Below are 26,411 nucleotides of genomic sequence, written 5' to 3' on the forward strand. Positions count from 1 at the left end.
CTTTTATTCAAGTAAACATAAAATTAGGTTGTTAAACAAGGTTATTCAATTTCAGTAAGATTTAGTGGGAAATAACGGGTGACACTATTAAGTGTCGGTCGTAGTCTGTAGTTATAACCAGAGTCTCCTGGAGGGAGAGCGAGAGTTTGTGTGTAGATCTATACGGGGGTGACTCCCCCACACGTGAGCTGTTCGCTACAGTTAGACTCGGCCAAAATCTAGGGTGACAAAATCTTAATTTAATTCCGGCATTCGCTAGAATGCCAAGACAGACGAACTAGTCATTATTATGCATGGTTATAACGACTCACATAGAGATCCAATACCATCTAAGTAATCATGAGAAAGCATATTCAGACGCTGTGATGATACAATAATACCAAAACTATCATACTATTCATATCGGAAAACATTGGGGTTTCTGGGGGATCAACATTACTCACTCCTACTCTCAACAACTATAATACAAAAAATCAATTTTGAATAACAATCACTTTTACTTGTTTTGAAATCACATACACATGCACTTATGGAATCATCGCCTCTTTTTCGCAAACAATTTTTGTACAGAAAATATCGGATTTTCTAGGTTTTACAAACGATACAAACAAATTTTATATCAAACATGCTTATGAACTCACCAACATTATATATGTTGACGTTTTCAAAATAACTTGTATTCTCAGGTAACAGATAAGCTGAAGAACAATACCAAGTGTGTTAGGATGTTATGTTTTGTGATTCTCAAACAATTTATGTTATGGATATGTAATGTTTAAACAATGTACTTGATGTGAACAATGACAGTTGTACAATGTAATTTTGGTGATGTATGTGTTGTTCATGTATATTCATTGTGATGATATTTCAATTTAAGTCACACGAGCCCTCGGACGTTTCTGTTGTCTGGTTCGGGAGTGTGATAGGAGGGAAAGTGATCCTTCCACTTCCTTCCTTTAATGAATCTCGGGAACACCAATTTCTTTTACTTTCCTCTCACTTCCACTCATTTCCTTTCTGTTCTCTCCTTAAATTGAACTCGGGAACGGGGTGTAAACGTCAGCAACAACTAATCCACACTCCAAACACTAATAACACCTAAGCCGATTCCACCCCTTCTTTTCCCATATCACTATTTCCTCCACCATACGTTTCCCTGCTGGTGAAGATCACGTTCTAACCTTCCCTCTATCCCTTAACCATCACCAGTGGAGATCAAGGGAAATATTTAAGCGATCTCTGCCTTTCTCACGTTGGCATCTTCATTTTCAGTCTAGGGAAACTGCCACCCTTTCATCATCCGACAACCATTGCTCTTACCACCACAGGTCCATATTATCCTTATATTTTAATCTTTCATACACAGAGCTAAGTTAATCAAATCTGCAACAAGAATCAACAACAAAATGGATTGATTTGCAATAGATGTAATTTTGTGTTTCCAAGGATACCAAAACTCGAAGATTGAAATGGTTAGATTTGGGCATCAATGAATTAGTTTGATTTATAATAGTGGTGATTAGTGATGGGGTTGGTAGTGATGGTCGTAGGGTTGTTGGTGATGGTGGTGGGGCTAGTGGTGATTGGTGATGGGGCTAGTGATGACTGATGATGCGGTTGGTGGTGATGGTGGTGGGGTTGGTGATGATGAGGCTGGGACCGATTGAGATGGTGGTGATTGGTGATGGTAGTGGGGCTAGTGGTGATGGCGGTACGACTAATCATGATAGTGGTGATTGGTGATGGGGTTCGTGTGATGATGGTGGGGCAGGTTGTGATCGGTGTTGGTGTTGGTGGTTATATTTTATAATTTAATTAAATGTATAATAAATAAAAGTAAGCAAAGGATCATATGAGGGGAAATTTTGTCATTTCACATGTAATTAACGGAGCATCAACAATCTCAAGAATCATGAGTGTAAGTTTTGGAAACTAAAAATATCAGCCATGTCAAAATTCAAAACTTGTACTAAAAATACAAATTGGTGTAAACCACAAGAATAAAAACTATAATAAAGTTTTTATAGTTTCTACCCTACCAAATTTTATATAGAGTAAATTTCAAATTGGTCCATGTGGTATCCCAAAAAGTGAAGTTTGAGTCCATTTTCTTTCTTGTGCATGGTCGGTCCAAAATTGAAACTTCAATGCAGAATGGTTCCCTGACTGAACTTGAAATGAATCTTTTACCTTCACTAATTTCTTTTTCCATTCTTTTATTTCTTTATCTGTTTTTAGATTAAAAAAATATATAATAATCATGGTTGCAGAAATCGCTAATCGGTGGACTAGCAATTAGGGATTAATCGGCTAGGCGGGGATTAATCGGGAGATTAATCGGGGACCATTAATTATTAAGAAAATTATTCAAAAAATTATAAATCTAATTTTAATACTACAAAAAAAAGTGATTAATCGGCGATCAGGTCCGATTAGGTCTGACTTTGACCTGCGTTGACCAAACCTGATTAGGTTCGATTAGGCCCGATTAATTCCGAATTTGACCTGTATTGACCAAACCCGATTATAGTAACCAATTAACAATAAATCTCATCGGTGGAGGTCCGATTAGCGATTAATCGGCCGATTAGGCCGATTTCTGCAACACTGATAATAATAACACCACCCAACATACGACATTCTCTTTATAATACAACTACTCCATTTCTCTCTCACCCTTATTGCAGGAAACTACTTGCCAACGCTTGCAACCACAGACCACCTCCGAGAACCACTACCACTGTCGTTCTCGCCATTCATCTCTCTATATATTCAATGTATTGTTGAAAAATACTGCTATTCTCGTCGGGTACCATTTCCATCATCGAAAATACCACCTTCACCAGCACCATCAAGGAGGAATGTCGTGGGATTTGTAACACTGAAAAACTGTCGCCACCTTTGATCGATTTGGAACCACCAACACCATTGGAACATTGATGAATCGTTGTTGGATCTGGATTTGGAACATTGATATTGTAACTTAACGAACATGGTGGTATTATAATCGGCTGGATGTCAGAACCCTAGAATTATTTGGAGCTGACTTTGCCGGCAAATAAACAAAGAGCGGAATCTTAACTCTCTAGTAACCCTAATGTCGGTATGCTAGTAAGATCTAAAACCCTTGCTTGTGTTTTCATATCTAAGAGAGAAAGAAAGAAAGAGAAACAGAGATAGAGAGAGAAGGGTGGTGTTCCATAGAGGCGGGTGACATTTCGAAGAGGGTTTTCCAATCAGAAACAAAATTATAGGACGCATATTTGCTATCTACTGGTGGTGGTGTTGAAGTTCTTATTTTTCTGGCATGTGATGGTAGTTGTTCATATTTTCCCGACATATGGTGGTGGTTTTACGAAAATGGTAGTCCCACAACGATGGTGGCCTGACTGGAATGAAGAGAGAGAGAGAGAAAGAGAGAGAGAGAGAGAGAGAGAGAGAGAGAGAGAGAGAGAGAGAAAGAAAGAGAAAGAGAGAAAGAGATGTAGTCAATATGTTAAGAGTGAAGGGTGAGTGGATTAGTAGGAGGTGGCCAATGGGTTATTTTTTTTTAATTTATGTAATAAAAGAAATAGAAAAAGAAAATTTTTAAAGGAAAATTAGTATTTTCAAGTGTATTTAAATTTTTGATGGACCAAATATGCATAATATTTAAAATTTTGGACTTTTACACCAAAAAATGACTCAAAGTGCTCTTTTTTAAAAACCAAAAAAACAAACTTTATAGTTTACTCTTTTATATATTAACTTAATTTATAGAAACATAAAGAAGTTTAACTCAACATTACCTCGTAAGTGATAGTTTCATTTTATTTACTTTTTTTTGTAGTTCGAGCATATTTCATCTCATTTTAGTTAGTCTTCATGCATCTTTTCTCTTTTTGTTATTTTTCATCTTTATCGGGTACTTTCTAGTCTTTTGAGCTTAATTGTAGGATTTTTTTTGATGATTATTCAACACAGAGGATTGGGGGAATGCGGGGCCTTAAAACTAGAAGCTTATGGTATACTTGTGGACTTGAGCATGGAACACTTGGGCTTGGATTGCAAATAGAAGATGGAATTAAAACTAGGCTAATTATTTTAAACATGGAGCAATTTCTCTTTCAAGGATCAAAGAAGTTGTTGGATAATTTAGAGATGCTTAGAAGACATCAATTGGACTCTTGGTGGCCTAACTAATGGGCTGGACCAAAAGAAAAGATGAAGTGGAGGAAGAAGACAATTAAATGGGTTGATCATCAATTTAGGAGTGCTTGTGTGATTCGTGTGTCCTCGCAAACGATCTGCATGAGTGATGCAGTGGATAATCCAGATTTTTGCCTTGGCTTCTATTTGGGGAAAGTTGATTACCATGTTCCTGTCTCTCCCGTGAACTCGTTTTTTCTGTTTGATTTCCTTGGCGCCCGGTTTGATCATGAGTTTGTGCTCTATGACCTCCTTGTCTATTCCTACCATGTCCGTACTAGTCCAGGAAAAAACATGATTGTATTTCTTTAAGAGATTGATCAATTCATGTCTTGTCGTTGGGGAAGGTTGCCACCTATGCTGACTGGTTGGTATGGGTGTTCCATGTTGATGATTTCACTTCCGCTTGTTGGCTCCGCCTGCTTGTCGGCTGCATGATCTCATAACACTGTAATTCTCTTGGTGGCGTTGCCAAGACCGTCCCCGACCCTTCTATTGTACTAAAATTTATTATTCCATGCTTTCTCGATGGGATTGCTCCGAATTAGAGTAGGGTTATCCGTCCGAGGATGATGTTGTGTTCCGCTGGGTGCCAGATTACGACAAATCTATGAGGGTTGTCTTTTTCTTTTCCTTGTCATTACTGGTCAGCATGAACGGCAGGTGGATCGTGCCTAGGGGCCACAGCCTGTGCCTTGTGAAGCTTGCCATCTGCCGTGTTGCGGGTTTGAGGCTCTCCTTCAACCTATCTGGGAGGAGACATAAACAAGGCTCATATATAATATATGTTGAACTGTTGGTATCGATGTATATTCAGTTGATAGTAATGTCTCTGATGGACCCTTGGATTATGAGTAGGTCGTCTCCTCGCCAGCCTATCGGTCGGGGATCTTTTGCTGAAAACGTTAAGCCTTTCATGGATTTGGTGAGGCTGTCTACCCCGTCATGTTCTTCCTGCCTTCCCCGCTTTGATCTGATCATCATGATTTCATGAGGTTGGTCATGCTACCTTGTTGTATCCTTGGCATTCTCGGCATCGAACTTAGCACATAGACTCCATGCTACCTCTATGAGGTTCCCCTTTAGTTGTTTCTGGGACAGCGGTTCCGGTAGGAGGCCCCACGTAAAGGCACCTGCTATTAACCCTTCGTCATGCCCCAGTACGTCTAATGTGGTATTAACAAACCTACTGAAATATTCTCACGCCGTCTCTCATTCCTTCTATCTACAACCGATGATTGAGTGTGAATTTCCTTTGTATTTACGCAGTTGCATGAAATTTATCAAGAAAAGATACTTTAGTTGGCCAAGATTGTAAATGCTCCCTGGCCATAACGTCTTGAACCACGTTCCTGCTTGCCATCTAAGGTTGTCAGGAAATACTTACACCAGAATCACTCGTCCTGCTTTAATGAGGTCATTGTCCATTCGTAAGTATCGATGTGACTATCTAAATTTGTGGTTACATTGTAGGTCTTGAGGTGTGGTAACATCTTTGTATTTAGGAGCTCCTTGGCAAATAGAGATGTTACACTTCGCGATAGGCAATCTTGGTTTAGGATGGAGAAAACACCATCTAAGTTATATTGTTGGGATGTGAGGTATGGTTGCATTAGCATGTTGTTGTATGCCAAGTGATGCCTAGGGTTTGGCAGTAAAAGGTTTTCTGTTTAAATGGGAAGGTTAGTGTTTGGGTTGACAGGAGGGGTGGGTTTTGTACGAGTGAGCTGTTTGACATGAATGGCTGATGTTGTGGGATTGTGGTATAGAAAGGCATGTTTGCCACAAATGGAGGTGTTTGGAAAGCCATCGTTTGTTATCTCACCATTTGGTTTAGCGACGGTGTTTGGAAAGTCATCGTTTGTTCTATCACCATTTGGTTTAGTGGTGATGTTTGTGAGATAATCGACATGCCGCTGACGTTGTGCACCGTTGTTGATATGGTGCTGCTTGAGATCACCATCAGTTGTGGTGTTTGCATGGAGGCGCTTTGTGCCATTATGGCGGCGGAGGATGTTGGTCCTTCGGCGGTCAGCCCCTGTAATTCATTTGTTGGAGTAGTGGTCATCGTTAAGCTGCCTTGTTGTGATGTTTCACTGGTTCCAAATGCAACTAGACCAAGTTGTATGAGAGGATGTGGTGTTAGTATAATGTAAGTACAGAAGAATGACCAAGGTAAGACAAGTGAGTTATAGGGAAAGTCGTTGATCATTTTGAAGGATATGAAACATAAAACCTTGGGGGGGGGGTGATAATGATCACCTGCCTTGATGTTTTTTATTGATTTAAATCTGAGATTACAAAAATGATGAAGGTAATACGAGTACAAATGTAGTAATCCAGCTAATCATGTGTATGGTGTGCTAAGTACATGTGTTAATTATAGTCTAATGCAAGTAACAAGAAGTCTGATAATTTCGGGATCCTCTGAAACCTACATATGGACGATGTTTGGCTTGGTATTCCGGGTCTTTTTCCTGGTCGAGATGACTCTCCATTGAGAATGAGTCTCACGTTAAGTAGTTCTGTACATGTTAGAAAAAGAGAGATAAAAACACAACCGTTATAGGTGTTACGAAATATTAGTAATAATAATCAGGATCCTGCGATATATTTTAAGGATCCTGGGGTTTCAGCAATATTAAGGAACCTGAATATGATTCTGGGATCCTGGCCCTAACAATCGCCCCAAATTATACCTGCAAAATATAAATTTTAGTTTCTGGACATATAGAGGTATAATTTTAAAGTAAAAAATGAAGTAAAAAGTTCTAACTTATAGGGTAATTCAAAATTCAACGGATAGATTTTTAGCCGTTGGAATAGGTCAAATCACCCTTCTACCTTTCCATGATTCTTGAATAAATAAGGTATTTAGTCTTTCAATTTTGTCTCACTCTTTTAGCTATGACGTTGACTGAATATCATTGAAAGTACTACCCTTGTCTCTTTTTCTCCTTCTTCGTATTCTTTTAAATATGGTAAAAAAAAAACAGGAGCTCGCTCTCGCACAAACATCATTGCTATACCCGATGATGATTTCATGGATAAGAAAATCCTTTCCTACAAGGAAACGTGTACCTTTGATGACAGTATCAAAGCTTTGAATTTGCTTGGATCTTTTCCTGCTAGTATTTTTTTAAAGCTTTTGATGCAACGATTCAACTAGATTTCATTTCCCTCATTTGCGTTTGCTTTCCTAAGTACCCTTTCACCCTAGGCCTTTCTTATCCCTTTTCCGGGATTATCTCTGAATTTTTTGAAATTACCAAAATCTCATATATCCAGGCCATGCCAACGATTTGGAGGATCCTTTACTAGATTGATCATCTGAATCGTTCCATGGACCTTAACATTGGGTTAAACGAGTTAGCATACGTTTATGAACTTTTGACTTTCGGGAACTCTCGTTTCCTATTGAAATTCAAGACTGGCAAATCACCCCTTATCTTGAAGTAAAAACATAATGATGGCGCTTGGAAAGGAATATACTTTTTTCGTGAAACGTGATTCAATTCTTGGTGGAAATCTTTTACCTCAATCTTGGGTCAAAAGGGTAAGTTTTATGATTTCTATATTAACGATCCCGATATTCACACTTCTTATTTTGTTTGGTTTTTTGCAGCTTTCTTGTTCGACGAGCTAAGCCTTCCCGCTGACGATACTGAAGATAGGATCGAGAACTTCCTTGCTCTGCCCAAGATTGATAGGACATTTAAGCTTGATCCTTCCTGTCACCAAGAAAGTTCAACTGCTATTATCCCTATTGCTACTGGTAAGGATCCTTGACTTTAGTTCATTCCATACGAAGGATCCTAAAATGATACATGAATTCCCTATTATGCTTTAGGATCCAAATCTAACCGTTATGGCGCACGTTTTACTCTTGCTGACCTTGATTCCACCATGTACAATGACCAATTGGTGGTTAAAAAAGAAAAACCCTCTCTCCTTTCCAAGAAGGCTCCTATAGATTTACCCGTCAAGACTTCAGGATCCTAAAATATCAATAGAGAGTAAACCATATAACAAACCATCAACTATTATGAAAATGAAGTATGAAGGGGATAAATATCTACATTATATGAGTTTTGAAAACTAGCATCCAATTGTTTGTCTTTTTTGGGATTGGCTATCTATTAAGTATACTTCTATATTTTCTTGCTAACACATACTAACTGTTCATTAATATGTCATTGATGATTTAGAATTTAAGTTGGACTTGAAACTTCTCCTAACCACAAAATATGTTCATACAAACTATATTAAAATCCATCCATTTAATAGTGAATAAAAGATCTATAAAAATAGGCCCTTAAACCAGGAATAATTCACATGATGTTTCATAGTTGCAAGACATAAATCACCAATTATAGCAATGTACTTTCTACGTACATTGGTATAGATTGCTTTTATTATTAAATTACAGATTACCCTTTGAAAGTAGGATAATATTTAATTTTAAAAAGAAATATGTTAGCTTCTTTTGATTTTTCTTACCTTTTTTTTTCTTTTGAATTTGAAGACCAAACAGAGGTTGGTCACCCTGTATGTGCGATTCTCTCAAAATAGCTAATCATACTTGGTATGTTTTATGAAAAAAGGGTTTAAAGGAGTCTACTCCCCTTCATTTAACATGAATCTCCGAATAAAGTTGTAAATATCCTCCGAGTTTAGTCATTGCTAATGTTCCAGAGGTTTCAATCCAAATATTTTCAACCAAACAAGCAAAAGGATTTTAATTTCCTTAAATTCCAAATACATGCAATTCCATTTCATATTTTCATTTGCTAAATTCCAAAACAGTCAAAAAGAAAGTTTGAACCAAACACCCCTTACATTGTTGAGTAGTTTTGAATGCTAACTAGTTGCAACCAAATCAAAAGTATAATATGGTTAGTCATTCTTAGGAGGAGGAGACAACCGTGTCCTTGTTGGAAACCAAACAATCTGAAGAAAAAAATTGAACGATAAACATCTTCTTAATCTCTCTCCACGTAATCTTATCATTGTTATCGATTCGCTGGCTTAGCTTTTGGATTTGTTCCCACCATGGGAAATTCTTTGGGAATGTCTCGGCTACAAGTTGTCCTTGTATTTCGTATGGGATTTCACGACCCTCAAAACACGAATCTACACACTTCTTCCACTTACGAAAGACTTTAACATCTTTAAAATTCTCAGGGAAGTTAGGTAGATAAAAGTTTTGGTAGTTAGGTAAGCATATGTCTTGGGGCTCCTCATCTGAGATAAGAGGAAACTCAGGTTGATTTTTTTGAACTTTTTGGAACTCCTCCTCCATATGTTGTACACGACTGCTCAGATGTTCGAGCTTGTTTGACATGGACTCAGCCCCTCTCAGAATTTTGTTTATATCGTTGGCCACACTGAAAAATAAACCATTGATTGTCATTCATTATAATTATTAATTAAGGTACCTTACTTATAGGAGAATAAAAGAGTCCAATCTTGATCAAGTAAAAAATAACTAGTTATTTCCTCTAATGCCCAAAATATATACCTAACCTTTGTTGTTGATCCATGTCTTCTTGTATCAACTTCGCTGCATCAAAAATTTTAAATTCATGAGAAGTTGTGTAACTGGTTTAAGCTTTTTATGGTATGTATGTACACATGTGTGTAAACGTTTGTAAGTTGTTAATTGTGGATGCCATCACATGTTAAAGGGATGATTATGCATGCAAAGAATTTCCTACATAATTTAATAATAGCAGAAAACATATGTTAACCAGAATTTCTGCAATACACGTGTAAAAGAGATGTCTATCAATATATTCAGAATCAATGAATCATTAAAACTTATATCAGAAAAACCAAAATAGCTTTATGACAAACCCCAGAAAATAACTAAACACAACTGAAAACCAAGCAATCAAATAAGTTGAGTAAGAAGAAATTACCGGTATCAAGTGAAGCAATCGTCCTGTCTCCTCGTCCTCAAGGTATCGATTTCTGAAATGGCCTGAACCTGATTTGCTGGCTCCCTTCCTTTTCACCGCCTCTCTACGCTTACTGGACCCTGAGGTGGAGGTGGATCAATTTTTTTGACCCTAAAAAATTATAACATCAATGTAGACATGCATAAAAAGACCGATCTTGGATTGGATCCGAAAAATAACCAAGACCGAATCAGTCTAAAACGAGACCGGACCGGAAAAAGACCGGTCCTAAAAGGATCAGACCGAAAAAAGACTGGCTCGAGACCGAAAAAAAACCGGACCGTTTCGAGACCGGTTCCAAATAAGACCGGATGGTTCCGAGACCGGTCCCAAAAAATATCGGACCGTTCCGAGACCGAACGAGACCAGTTTGGAAAAAAGACCGGTAACAAAGCTTTATAAATATATCAAATTTTGTTAATTATACAATTTTTAATCACAAATTATCTAACTTATTTCATTTTTTTCCCTTTATTAAACTTAAATTGTCATATTTAATAAATCTTAATTTATCATTTTGGTGTTAATCACATATTTGTTACTGGAAAAAACTTAGAAGCGAAAATAAAAGAATCGAAAAATACCGAAATCGAACAAAAAATACTCGTAAATCAAACCGAAAAAGGTGCATGGAAAGACCGCGAAACCGGATCAAAAAAAGACCAGTTCAAATGAAGATGACTGGTCCGAAAAAAGACCGGACAAGAAAAAGACCGACGAGGACCGGTACGAAAAAAAAAACTAGACTGTTTCAAGACCAACCTCGAAAAAACAGGACCGTTTCGAGACTGACCCAAGACTTGTCTTGGACCGCCATTCTGCAGCTTATATCAATGTTGTCGTGGGTGGGCTGTGGCCCAGATCTTAATTGGTTTTTTTTGTGTAAGATTTTTATCTTATTGAGGTGTATATTAAAACTAGATTATAACACGCGTAAAACGTAGGAACATATAAAAAATATATATAAAGTTATAATAAGGTGACATAATAAAAAAAAAGAAAAAAAGATAAAGTAACATAGAGAGACTTCGTGTTATTGATTATATCGAAATGTCCAAAAAAAAAAATAATAACATAAATAGACTTCTGTGTTATTAATTATGTGGAAACCACGGGTAAAAGATCAATAATGAGAACAAAGTAGTTGTCAGAAAATTTACACAAGTATAGAATTTGTTTACATATACCAACCGTATATATCAAAATCAATATAGCAATGATAGTGACTCTCATATAAAAGGTGAGTTTCTGAATGATTCAATCATTCGTATTAATTACCATTATACCTCTGGTCATTTTTGACTATATAAAGGATGTAAAGATTAAATCAGCTTCACTGATATGGACGGAAATGTTTAGCGATATCATTTTGTAATAATGTTTTTTATTCTCAGTTGAAGTTGTAGATCCATGATTTTTCTTGGTTGGGGCCTAATATTTAGTTACATGAACAAATGTTCATGGTTAAAATTTTTCAAAATCAAGTCGGGTTGAATCAAAATATCTAGAATAATATGGAATGGGAAATTCTCCCATTGCCTTTCAAAAAGAGATACATGAACAATATATACAAGAGTAGATGGGTTAACCTAAGGGCCTAGATATACAATGGGCTATGAACATATATGGACAATATATATATATATATATATATATATATATATATATATATATATATATATATATATATATATATATATATATATATATATATATATATATATCACTGTTGTAAAAATCTCAATTAGGTCCCGATTAATCTCCAATTAATCCCTAGGCGCTACTCAACCGATTAGAGGGCGCCTAGCGATTAATCCCTGCATACATAATGAGTGAAACAATAGAACTTGAAGAAAATTTAACACTATGAAGAAGTTATATCTCAATAGAAACTATTTAAGGTATAATTAGTCTTTTATTAGTCATATTAACCTATTTTGTTATGATATTAGTGGTATTTATGAACTTTTATATGATATTACCCATATTTAATTTTTTTAAATTCAACAAATTAACAATTAATGGTCTCTGATTAATCCCCCGATTAATCTCCGCCAAGCCGATTAATCCCTTAACCCCAGTCCACCGACTAGGTAACGTCAAGCGATTTTTACAACCTTGATATATATATAACCCCACAGTTTGATCGGAAGATATAGATCTAACGTTCAGACTATATCGAAATCATAAAATAGTGAACTCTTGAAGCCCTTGGTGAAGATGTATGCGTACAGCGATGTGCCGATGTCGAAGGGACATGAAGAACTTGAATGTAATTGAGAGCCACCTTGCCACAAATAAAGTGTATGTCAATATCGATATGCTTTGTTTGTGGATGTCAATCATCATAAAATACTAGCTATTATATATTTGAAATTATTTTGTGTTGGGTTATTTATCTGAATTTAATGATATCAATGTGTTATGATTTATACTAATGTCCCTGTTACATGTAATTTTTATGGGTTTTGGTCAAAACTCTAAATTTTTTTCGGATTATTGGTTCTTTTAAGCTAGTTTCGTTGTGTATTTGGTCCCTTTGAAAATTAAAATGACTATAATATCCTTCGTGTATTTATTTTCCATTTTTCTTTCATTTTTTAATTTAATACTTATTTATTTATGTTAATAATTAAAAAATAAGAGAAGCACGCGACTCACATTTTTCGAATTATATAAAAATGAAATATTTTGTTTTATTAGTTGATTAATACTTTTAATCTTGAATGACAGAATCCAATTGAACTTTTTCAATAACTCCACTCTCAAAATATGAAAGGCGGTGAGGAGTAAGTGCAAAGCATATTAAAAATCAAACTCATTAGAAATCAAAAAGACGTCCTTAAACCATGCATTAGAGTGGATAAGTCTAGTCTTGATTTAGCGACACAAACTTTTATTAACATGTGAGGACACATGTGTTATTAACGTTTTATGTAAAGTAAATAATACTGTATAATAAATTTAAGCTTTTAATTTATATTCTTGTCTTATTAATTTAATTTCTTTATTAAATAAAGTTCAAGATAATATTCAAATTTGAATTTGATTTAAATAATATTCAAATATAATTAATTAAATATTCAAATTCAAGATTAGAATTAATTAATATTTCAAATTAATTATTGAATTTAAATATTCAGATTTATTCACTTAAAATTATTTTTTAAATTTGAGGTTTATCCCTCGATTTTCGAAATCGGCAAAAATCCTGAAAAACCTAAAAACCGGATAGGCATGCCACCCCTACGATTAACATATTTGTTTCAATTTTTGTTTTTCATGAAGTTTTGTACCATAAGTAAAGCAATTATGCTCTGATACCATAGTTGGGGATTTTAAGCATCAAGTGCACATTATATAGTTATCGGAAAAATCCAAACTGTTATACCTAAGTGCACATACAACCTAGGATCTATGTTTTACTATTATAGCATCCTACTTTGAAAAACGACATAAGTAAGGAATTACTAACCTCTTGTTGACTTCCTTGTAATCTCGTGCATGCCAACTTATTTTCAAGATAAAGGATCCAAAGGAGAATCCCTCTGATGGAACTAGACCAATACACCAAATAACAAAAAGGAAGAAACCTAAAAACTAGAGTTTATTCGAAATCAAGACCTTATGAGAGGGGATGAGAATTCAGTTATGGAGATGGAGAGACAGAGGTTGGATGAATTTGAAGAGACGAATAATTGGCACTAAGGTTCACCCTAGCAGTCTATTTTATAGGTAGCTCTTAGAATCTCATATGGATACAAACTCTAGGGTTTATCCTTATCTGATTCAAACCAACTCGATCCTTATCCATAAGGCATCAAGGAACGTCCATTCTAACTTCGAAGAGCCTCCAATATATTTTGGAATATTCCAAATAATCCATATGATTAATTAATACTCAACATCTTTTAATTAATTAAATCCTTTTAATTAATTTATTAATTTCTTAATAAATTAACACATTATTAAACTCCATTTCCTTATGTTATTGGGGTCATGAGGCCAACCCAAAAGGACTCTGCTATTATGAGAAATATTACCAAAATAGTTAATGACAATGGACACTATTTCCAACACTTTTGTAGTGGTTGAAGTAATCAGAGAAGAATGAAAGGCGACATATTTGTCTATGGAGATGAAGGTGGCGAGCATGAGGAGGAGGAAAAAGAAGGAAGACCTACAAGCCATTGATCGGAGATCGGGATGGAAATGCTTAAATCTATGATGGTAATAGTTGTGATTCTTCCTTTTCTTGATGATTGGAGTTGTTTTTCTTAACTGAGATGGGAAGACGATAAAGATACTAAGGAAAGAAAAGGGTATACATGGTTGGGGGTTCTTCTTTTATGCATTTCCATGGCAATTTATCATGATTTTTCTTAATCCGGGTTGGACTTCTATAAGTGTGTGTTTCTATGCATCATCATTATTATGTGTTAATTTAAACCTTAATTAGGAAGTTAATTTATGAGTTTTGTTAGGATTGGAAAATCTATTTCTAGGTTATAAAAAGGAAGTCGTTATGAGTTGTTTAAAACTTAGATCGGGTGACCAGAAAAGATGAACATGGACCTGAGACGTAGTTCTGGTAGGGATGAATTCGTACATGGAGAGAGAGAGAGAGAGAGAGAGAGTGAGAGAGAGAGAGAAGAGAGAAAAAGTGGGCCCTCTCTTATATTTTTAATTATTAAAATAAATAAATAAGTATTAAAATTAAAAATATGAAAAATAAATACACCAAGGGTATTACAATCATTTCAATTTTTGGAGGGACCAAATACGTAATAAAACTAGCTCAAAATGACCACCAATCCAAAAAAGTTGGGGTTTGGACCAAAGACAAGAAAAAATGCATACTACCGGGACATTTTTGCAATTTTGTGTATTATAAACTCTAACATTTTACATGTTATTTTTTAATGTTCTTAAGGTCAAATCTTAAGAACGGTCTTTACCGTGTGCTTAGCGTGCTTCTCCATGTTTGGACACGAGTACATGAATTATGTAACTCAAACTTACGGGAGACACGACACCACCTACTCTTTATTTTTCTTTTTCTGTCTAAGGTTATAAGGAGTGGAGTGGGAACCGGCTGTGGGGACAGAAACCCACCCATGCACATAACACCGGAGTTGCGGTTCGTCGAGTGTTGGATCAGAGTGAGTGAGAGGAGGCTACCTCGCCCCCCTCTCTTCATCTCATTGGTCCGATTTTTTTGTTTTTGGAAAAATCCTCCATAACGGTTATATTATGAAAAAAATACTTTTTCATTTTTCTTTTAAAAAAATTCTAATGGTTAGAATTTGAATATATATAAATATATATATATATATATATATATATATATATATATATATATATATATATATATATATATATATATATATGTGTTATTATGTTTTTACTAACTATTGTATGCCAGAATACATAAAGCTGGACCACCGGATGGAATAGAATCAAAGGTCATGATTCGAGGGTCTATAATATTACAATAGGGTAACATGTACCATATAATCATACAAATTTCAGCATAGGGACATTTTAGTCAATTAACCTATATTAAAAAAGGAAATTTTTGGATTTTTGGGGATAATTAATTCCTTTATTTTTTAAAATCTGAATATTTTAAATTAATTCAAATTTAAAAGTCTGATTTTATTCTGTCAGAATGATAGAATGTCAACCATAAACTAGTAAAATATATTTTCGATTTTATTCTTGCAGAATACATTTCCAATGTAGTTATATTTTATAATTGACCTGATTTATGAATAAGATATTATTCATATACATCCAACTTGGGTCTATGATTTTATTCTTAATATACATTCGAAATTAAATACAGATTCATACATATTCTTACAAATTAATATCCTTATACATTTTAATATAGTTATACATATTCTAACAGAATATCATCAAAAATGAATAAAATTCTTAAAAAATAGCATTCTTGAATATACAATTATTGAACAAATACATTTGGTCCTCTTTAATGGTCCATATAATCAACTTAATCTTCACATATATACTTGTTGAAATCGATTCCAAATATTTCTCTTGTATGATCAATATTGAATTCCTTCTCCATCCAATTCTGAAAGAATAAGATACATTACTCGTTAGTATTACCAGTTAAACAAATATACTTGTTGTTAACAAACATTCTCAAATACATTCTAACAGAATGCATTTATATAAATAAATTCTAACAGAATACATTACAGAATGCACTTACATCATAGTCTTTTTTTCTATATGTATTTTGTTAGAATTACTAGCAACACATGTATTATGTAATATTTATATTCTCATAGAATGAACATGTGTTTGCATTCTAATATGGAAAAAAATCCCCAGCTTAACCCTTTTCATGCAAATTCTGACAGAATGCCAGCTTAACCCTTTTCATCAAAGACAAATTTAGAACAATCAAGTATCAAGAAAAAATGGAAAATCAAGAACAATCTATCATTATTTAAGTCGGATTCTAAATTACAAAATCAACTTGAATGATGGATATTTAAAATTAAAGAAGAATGAGAGCACAGTGGGTATACTAGTGAAATCAGAAATCAACAGGAAGGATAATCGGAAATTAAAGAATCGAAAATCAGTAAATAAATCAAATGGAAAATCCATGTGAAGAATTGTAAATCAGTAGCATTCAGAGGAAGAATTGCAAGCAATCAAGAAGTAGAAGAATCGAAAATCAAATATTACAGTGAAAAAATCGCAAAACCTTTCATGGGAACGGGAAAGGTCGAGACGTATCCATTAGCTATCCAGGTTTTACCCACTTACTGTCTCATCCTGTAAATGAAATAGCTTCATAAACTTGATTTTGTATCGTTTTGATATGAAATTAGGGCTTCCACCTTCGTTGCCTTCCAAGTCGCCTTAGTTGCCTTCCAATTTCTACGGGGTTTGGTGCAGAGTGCATCTCTGCCCCTCATCTCTTCCAGAACCACAGGGGGATCACGGGGGAAACCACTGCAGAGGAGATCACACTGTGTTTGTTGGCTTTGTGTGGAATAATAGACTATGATGGGTCGATGAAGAAGACAACCAGCGAGACAACAGAGATGTAGAGGAAGAAAATTGAAGACGACAATTGAAGGGTTTTTTCTACAGGTTTTGACTTTGACATCCCATATTTAAAGGGATAATAAACATACTAATTATCTACCATAATTAAATATGTAAAGATTACTATAATACCCTTAAATTATTTATTATTTCCTCAATTCTCATTGGTGTATACATGCACGCAATAGTTGCTAAAAACATTTGAACCTAGTTCTCTCTCTCTCTCTCTCTCTATATATATATATATATATATATATATATATATATATATATATATATATTAAAATCATAATTAAAAGGGTTGGACCACCTATAAACTTTTAAAATGTTTATGAATAGTTGAGAGATTTTTTTAAACGGCAAAAAGGCGACATAAATTATGGCAAAACTAGCAAGGAGCTAGCCAAAACAAAAGAGTACAAACAGACAAAACAAAAAAGAAAAAGGGAAAAACACCAAAAGCAGCCAATAGGCTCAAAAGGACCACCAATCCAAAAAGTTGGGGTTTGGACCAGGAAAAAAAATACATACCACGAGGACATTTTTGCAATTTTCAAAGACATTCTAACAGAAAATAGAATTTTTCCAACAAATATATTTTTTGTTAAACAAATGGGTTTTGGACCAACAATATTTGTTTAACAAAAAAGTTGGGATTTGTATCAATAGGCTCGATACACCATTTTTCCCAGCAGCAAAGAGAGTTTTTCTTTCTCCTATGGTTTATCCAAGTAAAAGCCATTGCTATAGTTTGGTCGATAACTTTCACAGGATAAGGTTTCACCTTTTCAAAAAGTGTTTCGTTCCTTGATTTCTAAAGATTTCATAAAGTCGCCATTAGAATCGTATGATTGAGTTTTATTACCTTTTGGGTTTTGTCAAGAAAATTATCTGCACTGAATAAAGATCTCATATCCCTTGGGTTTAAACAAGTGAACTCACAGCAACTACGAATTCTATTACAAACCTCAATTGCAAAGTTACATACCAAGAGCATTGCATCATAAGCTATATGGATATTTATAAAAGGTAAAAGTTTATAGGGTGATAATGTTACATGAAAACTGGTGATACAACAAACTTTATATAGTGATTTTTAGTATACTTGTAATCAATAAATTTGAAAAGTGTCTAAAACTTATATATTTGTCTTTGTTTAAACATAGGTTTATATATGGTTGTTAATATTGTATGTACAAAAAACGATTATGTTCACATCAGGATCTATTTGAAACAAAATCTATACTAGTATTTCAAAATTGTGATTTAAATCATAATATGAAATTAGGGCTTCCACCTTCGTTGCCTTCCAATTTCTACGGGGTTTGGTGCAGAGTGCATCTCTGCCCCTTATCTCTTCGAGAATCGCAGGGGAATCATGGGGGAAAACACTGCAGAGGAGATAACACTGTGTTTGTTGGCTTTGTGTGGAATAATATACGATGATGGGTCGATGAAGAAGACGATCAACGAGACAACAGAGATGTAAAGGAAGAAAATTGAAGACGACAATTATAGGGTTTTTTCTACAGGTTCTGACTTTGACATCCCATATTTAAAGGGATAATAAACATACTAATTATCTACCATAATTAAATATGTAAAGATCACTATAATACCCTTAAATGATTTATTATTTCCTCAATTCTCATTGGTGCATACATGCACACAATAGTTGCTAGAAACATTTGAACCTAGTTCTCTCTCTCTCTCTCTCTCTCTCTCTCTCTCTTTATATATATATATATATATATATATATATATATATATATATATAAGTGGTTCAAATGAGAACCAAAAAAGGTTAAGAACCGTAAGAACCTCTAACTTTTGATGTTTATAAAGGGTTTAGGGTAACCCTAAACCCTAAACCCTTTATAAACATCTAAAATTAGAAGTTCTTACGGTTCTTAACCTCTTTTGGTTCTCATTTTGAACCTTTATATATATATATATATATATATATATATATATATATATATATATATATATATATATATATATATTAAAATCATAATTAAAAGGGTTGGACCACCTATAAACTTTTAAAATGTTTATGAATAGTTGAAAGATTTTTTTAAACGGAAAAAAGGCGACATAAATTATGGCAAAACTAGCAAGGAGCTAGCCAAAACAAAAGAGTACAAACAGACAAAACAAAAAAGAAGAAGGGAAAAACACCAAAAGCAACCAATAGGCTCAAAAGGACCAGCAATCCAAAAAAGTTAGGGTGTGGACCAAAGACGGGAAAAAAATACATACCACGAGGACATTTTTGCAATTTTCAAAGACATTCTAATAGAAAAGAGAGTTTTTCCAACAAATATATTTTTTGTTAAACAAATGGGTTTTGGACCAACAATATTTGTTTAACAAAAAAGTTGGGATTTGTATCAATAGGCTCGATACACCATTTTTCCCAGCAGCAAAGAGAGTTTTTCTTTCCCCCTATGTTTTATCCAAGTAAAAGTCATTGCCATAGTTTGGTCGATAACTTTCATAGGACAAGGTTTCACCTTTTCAAAATGTGTTTCGTTCCTTGATTTCTAAAGATTTCATAAAGTCGCCATTAGAATCGTATGATTGAGTTTTATTACCTTTTGGGTTTTGTCAAGAAGATTATATGCACTGAATAAAGATCTCATATCCCTTGGGTTTAAACAAGTGAACTCACAGCAACTACGAATTCTATTACAAACCTCAATTGCAAAGTTACATACCAAGAAGCATTGCATCATAAGCTATATGGATATTTATAAAAGGTAATTTATAAAAGGTAAAAGTTTATAGGGTGATAATGTTACATGAAAACTGGTGATACAACAAACTTTATATAGTGATTTGAAACAAAATCTATACCGGGATTTCAAAATCATGATTTAAATCTTAAAATCTTACCCTAATCCGATCCTACATCTTTCGTTTTTAAAATAATATAAGTCGAGATTCAAAAATTCGTCAAGCTAACTTAAAACGAAGCATGGTAAGGCCCAAAAAGTCTATCAGACCATTAATACTTCCCTCATTCATCTCGAATTAGACAAAGAACCTTTACAATCATGTTAGTTTATGATCTTACGTCTTTAGTTATACATACTCACAATTATTATATTTCTTTTTCTACTCAAGATAGTTTCTTTCTATAAAAATCAAAGAGTGTGTCTCGGGTTTTTACAATAAAATCATAAAATAAATTAAATTTACACGAAATCATCCAAACCCTTAAAACAATAAATAATCAAAACATATGAAATAAAATCCTTAACTATCACAAATTTTAAACCCATCACCAAAATTTTATAAAGAACCCGAACCTCTTTTTTCATAAATGGGTCAACTGTCAACTAATCAAATAATCACACTATCATAACTTACATTGAAAACGGTTTTGCATACACATCAAAAGGCTCACATGCTGTCAATTGTGGCTCCTACAACAAATCAAACATACAAAAAATTATCACTTACCAAAAAAAGTAAATTACACGAATGGTCCCTATGGTTTAGGGTAATTTGCACGTTTGGTCCCTAACTTATTTTTTTAACTCGGAAAGTCCCTACTGTTTGTTTTTGTTACGCGTTTGGTCCCTGTCTTACATAAAAAGACTATTTTGCCATTGATTTTTTTAATTTATTTAAATTAAAACACCCCCAACCCCACACCTTCACCTTACCTTACATACCCCACAATTTTTTTCTATTTAAATAATAGTCTTTTTAGGTAAGACAGAGACTAACCGTTTAATAAAAACAAACAGTAGGGACCTTCCGAGTTAAAAAAATAAGTTAGGGACCAAGCGCGCAAATTACCCCAAAGCATAGGGACCATTCGTGTAATTTACTCAAAAAAAATCATACTTTCATTTCCTCCTATTATAACATTGTATTTTGAAATATTGTTTATTGATTTGAGTTGTTTTAGAGTTTTAGAAGGTGTTAGAGATGAGATGAGATTGATACCTGGCTTAGGCCACCACCGGATAGACCTCCGGCGAGACTGCCGCCTGTTAGTAACATAGAGAGAAGAGAAGTCACCGCCCCACCACCACCGCCGCCGCCGCCCATGTCGGTTCTTGCACTACGGATGGCGTTACGCATAGAAGCTAATAAGTGTCCATAAGTTTGTGCATTTCCATGTTCTATAGCTTGAATAAAACAAAAAGTCATGGCTCCTGTTGATGTGATCTTTGATAAAGCCTGTTCCCAAAAAAAAATGTTACTTTAATTGTTTTTCTATTTTAATAATTAATAAATATGATAATGTCAGGACAGGACAGGACAAGACAAGACAGAACAGATTGTGTTGTATTTGGTATGCATTGAACAAGGCTAATGTCAATGAGACAAAAACTATAGCTTTTGTCTGTGCAAAAGACGTGAATGCCCTCCTCAACTCCATCATCAGTCTTGTGTCACATACGCCGCCTTAAAAGTTTCTTTCCTTTTTCTTTATACGTATTGAAGGGTAACATGGTCATTTACACATATTCTGACAATTCATTTATCCATACAAAACGTAATAGAAGAAAAAGAAAGAAACTTGCTTTAAATGCATGTTTCTTTTTGACTTAAAGGGGATAGATATATGGGGGCGTTTCTTTTTGACTTAATACATACAGAAGGGTAAAATGGTCATTTACACATATTCTGACAGTAAGTTTATCCATATAAAACTTAATAGAAGAAAAAGAAGGAAACTTGCTTTAAATGCGTGTGTTTCTTTTTGACTTAATGGGGATAGATATATAGAGGCGTTTCTTTTTTACTTAATACATATTGAAGGGTAAAATGGTCATTTGCATATATTCTGACAGTTCATTTATCCATATAAAACTTAATAGAAGAAAAAGAAAGAAAGTTACTTTAAATGCGTATTTCATTTTGACTTAATGAGGGATAGATATATAGGGGTGTTTCTTTTTTACTTAATACATATTGAAGGGTAAAATGGTCATTTGCATATATTCTGACAGTTCATTTATCCATATAAAACTTAATAGAAGAAAAAGAAAGAAAGTTACTTTAAATGCGTATTTCATTTTGACTTAATGAGGGATAGATATATAGGGGTGTTTCTTTTTTACTTAATACATACAGAAGGGTAAAATGGTCATTTACACACATTCTGACAACTCATCTATCTATACAACACTTGATAGAAGAAAAATAAAGAACTTGCTTTAAATGCATGCTTCTTTTTTACTTAATGGGGATAGATATATAGGGGAGTTTCTTTTTTACTTAATACATACATAAGGGTAAAATGGTCATTTACACACATTCTGACAGTTCATTTATCTATACAACACTTGATAGAAGAAAAAGAAAGAAACTTTCTTTAAATGCATGTTTCTTTGTGACTTAATGGGGGGTAGATACATAGGGGTGATTCTTTTTTACTTAATACATACAGAAGGGTAAAATGGTCATTTATTCTGACAGTTCTGGTTTATCCATACAAAACTTAATAGAAGAAAAAGAAAGAAACTAGCTTTAAAAGCGTGTTTCTTTTTGACTTAATGAGGGATAGATATATAGGGGCGTTTCTTTTAGACCTAATACATACAGAAGGGTAAAATGGTCATTTACACACATTCTGACAGTTTATTTATCTATACAACACTTGATAGAAGAAAAAGAAAGAAACTTTCTTTAAATGCATGTTTCTTTGTGACTTAATGGGGGGTAGATATATAGGGGTGTTTCTTTTTTACTTAATACATACAGAAGGGTAAAATGGTCATTTATTCTGACAGTTCTGGTTTATCCATACAAAACTTAATAGAAGAAAAAGAAAGAAACTTGCTTTAAATGCATGTTTATTTTTTACTTAATGGGGGATAGATATATAGGGGAGTTTCTTTTTGACTTAATACATACAGAAGGGTAAAATGGTCATTTGCATATATTCTAACAGTTCATTTATCCATACAAAACTTAATAGAAGAAAAAGAAAGTAACTTACTTTAAATGTGTATTTCATTTTGACTTAATGAGGGATAGATATATAGGGGTGTTTCTTTTTTACTTAATACATTCAGAAGGGTAAAATGGTCATTTTAAAAGTTTTGTGGAACTTACAGATGTATCAGCAGATGTTTGATCATCATCACAACCACTTATGGAAATGACTTCACCACCATTGGTACCTTTATATATACCTGACCGAGGTCGATGATCTTCCCATACATATTGCCCACTCCTATGACACCAAACATAAGGTAAAGATTATTCCTACAATCATCTTAACTCCTTAATTTCTTCAAGATTAATATGAATAACAAGATTTATGTCATAATTTACACTAAAAAACCAGAAACAGATAAACTAACCTGTTCATTCTGCAAAGGAATGGAAGATCCAATACAGTGCCACTATGGCAAGCATCAATAATTGCATGAAGTTTAACCCCAAATGGAAGAGGTTTAACAATACTTGCATTGATTTCATCATCAACAATCATACCCTGTGTCTCAAAATCCAGAGGGCATAAGGTTTCATCATATCCATCAACCTCGTCACCATTGTAGTTCCTTTGTCGTGAACCATGACCAGAATAATGAAAAACAAGTGAGTCGCCTGGTTGACATCCTTGAACTAACCAGAAAAGTGCCATCCTCATGTTTTGTTTTGTTGGAATTTTGTAAGGGTCTGTTTGTTCCTCTGCGATTATAATCCAAATATGTGTTGGGAGTTAGAAAAAATTTAACCTAGTGGTTGTTAAATCATAAATTCATAGATATAGTTCCCGGATTAAGATCAAAATCAGCTGCATGTAATACAGAATTGCATATTTTTCAGAGATTTAAGACGGATTTGTTGATGAGAATCTGTCAATCAAATTAATTGCATAAACGATCAAGCATAAACCAGATTGTCGGCGCTTTAATTGACTCTATCATGTAATGTGATTACCAGAAGATTCAACAAATGTAAAAGGATAACGAATTTTAACAGCTGGATAATGAAGGTTTGAATCAGGGTTCTTACCGGTAAGCATTATAATAGAAGCTTCAGGAAATTTAAACTTATTAATCAGAAGATATTTCATGCAGTTAGCATCATTAATGCATCCTTTAAGTTCATGCCTCGAGAATTTATACGATATGCCTACGATCACCGCCTTCTTCCTGCCATGTGCAGACGGCGGAGGCCCTGGCGGAGCGTGGTTGTAAGGCGAGGGTTGATGAGGAGCATAAGAGGATGGAGAAGGTCCCGGATAACCACCGGTATGAGGCCGCGGAGCTCCGACACGAGGATCGTTAAGGTGGGTGATGGCTTGACATATGGCGCATCTTATCGATGTAGCTCCCGGCGGAGGCTGCAACGGCGTGTGGCAATTTGAGCAAGACACGAGATTCATCATCGTTGAAGAATTGGAGGGTTTTTATAACGAAAATTGGGGGAAATTACAGGGTTTTAATGACGAGAATTGTGGGGGATTTGAGGGTTTCATCAGAGAGAGAGAGATTGATGAAAGAGGAGAAGCAGAGTCAAGGAGATAGAAACCGGAGAATGGATTAATTGACTTACAATTTTACAAAATACTCCATAATTAGCTCCTTGTGGTTATTAATAATGACATTTATTCCCTTTTAGTTTCGAAATGTGGCATTTTACGCCCCTGTAGTTCTTATATGATGCATTTGGTCTGGTTTAATTTATTTTTATTAAAAAAATATTATAGCATATACTTTTTTATTGAACACATTACAAATTAATTATATATTGTTAATTTAGTATACACTATAAATTAATGACATTTACTAATTTATTATAAATTTATTTTAATAAGTATTTAAATAGTTATTGAATGAAAATTAATGGAAATTAGTAAAGTTTAAAGATCATTGCAAATCGGACTTTATTTTGTTTAAAACAAAACAAAAGGAACAACAGAAAAACATTAAGAAGATCCTCTCCTTATTTGATTTGGTTAGATTAGACGAATCCAGATGCCTACATCTACTTTCAATTAAACTCAAATAAAATAACCTTTTAAATTATTATTTTTTTTCTAATTTTTGGTTCATTGTTGCAAACTTTACAATGTTTTGTGATACTTTTGCAAAAAAAATAGTGCTTAGCTTGCATGCCAAAAACTTTTAAAAGACCAACAACTAAAGCATTTAAAGACCTACCACCAAAATTTAATAAGTACATGACAAAAATAACATATATTTTTTATGGGAATAATTCAAATATATATATATATATATATATATATATATATATATATATATATATATATATATATATATATATATATATATATATATATATAAAGAAAAAAAATAGAAACAATGACACGATAATATTTCATCTAAAAAGAGGGAGAAATGACAAAATTGGAATCTGATAGGGACGTAATTACGTAAATATATAGACTTTTGGTATGAAAACTAAGAAAAAAAATATCTCAAATATCATTTAATGTCTAAGAATTTCACTTATAGAAACCAACTTGATTATAATTTTTAATTCCATAAATTTAAGAAACCAAACATTCAGGCCCCGTGCGGGGCAATTCGCAAGGACCATCGTTCCGAAAGGGCCCAGGAGTGGTTCATGTGCTCCAAGCCCTAGACGACAACAAAAATTAGCGAACGTGGGCCTCAGATACGGTGATTGATGGCATTTCCCTGCTCCGTCTCAAAATTTCTTCATTCTCGATTTACTGTTTACCCTTTTTTGATTCTTAACTCAGCTCCTTCAACCTCTCAATCACATATTCTTTCCAACCTATCCATGAAAACCCACCGTCTTCAGATCCAGTTTATGTTGATGCTTTACACTGCCTCTCGAAAACACTCTATACTCTTCCAAACGACTATTGTAACAACACGTTATTTTTCTAGTCAATAAAAGTCAAACCTTCTTGAATAAAATTTCAAGTTTTATTTATTGCATTAAGTCCACCAGGGTTTAAAATGATTTAAATTATATAAATGATACTTTTATATAAGAATTTAAAATAAAATACACTAAAAATCAAAGTTTTTCCTTTTGGAACCGAGAACCCTCGGACTGAAAACCTTCCCACCGAAATCAGGTCTCGGACGGAAACCGTTTTCGGCCAAGAACCCTCTTTCTGGCCAAAAACTCAACCGCAATATATATATATATATATATATATATATATATATATATATATATATATATATATATACC

The 26,411-nt window shown here is 33.9% G+C and overlaps 2 protein-coding genes across 2 annotated transcripts; both read right to left on the reverse strand.

Annotated features, from left to right (window-relative positions):
- Positions 1 to 8,908: 8,908 nt before the first annotated feature.
- Positions 8,909 to 10,247, reverse strand: LOC111921473 (uncharacterized). Its single transcript, XM_023917053.3, has 3 exons — positions 10,110 to 10,247; positions 9,715 to 9,751; positions 8,909 to 9,575 (listed from the first exon to the last, which is right to left on the reverse strand). Exons 2-3 carry the CDS (start codon positions 9,729 to 9,731, stop codon positions 9,095 to 9,097), a joined length of 498 nt encoding a protein of 165 aa, XP_023772821.1. The 5' UTR covers positions 9,732 to 9,751; positions 10,110 to 10,247; the 3' UTR covers positions 8,909 to 9,094.
- A 10,161-nt stretch (positions 10,248 to 20,408) lies between these two features.
- Positions 20,409 to 24,757, reverse strand: LOC111921416 (metacaspase-1). The gene is made up of 5 exons (XM_023916997.2): positions 24,231 to 24,757; positions 23,573 to 23,903; positions 23,322 to 23,442; positions 21,201 to 21,437; positions 20,409 to 20,671 (listed from the first exon to the last, which is right to left on the reverse strand). Exons 1-5 carry the CDS (start codon positions 24,604 to 24,606, stop codon positions 20,612 to 20,614), a joined length of 1,125 nt encoding a protein of 374 aa, XP_023772765.1. The 5' UTR covers positions 24,607 to 24,757; the 3' UTR covers positions 20,409 to 20,611.
- Positions 24,758 to 26,411: the final 1,654 nt, after the last annotated feature.

The sequence above is a fragment of the Lactuca sativa genome, chromosome 1, assembly GCF_002870075.4.
Source record: "Lactuca sativa cultivar Salinas chromosome 1, Lsat_Salinas_v11, whole genome shotgun sequence".
In the NCBI taxonomy this organism is placed as follows: domain Eukaryota; kingdom Viridiplantae; phylum Streptophyta; class Magnoliopsida; order Asterales; family Asteraceae; genus Lactuca; species Lactuca sativa.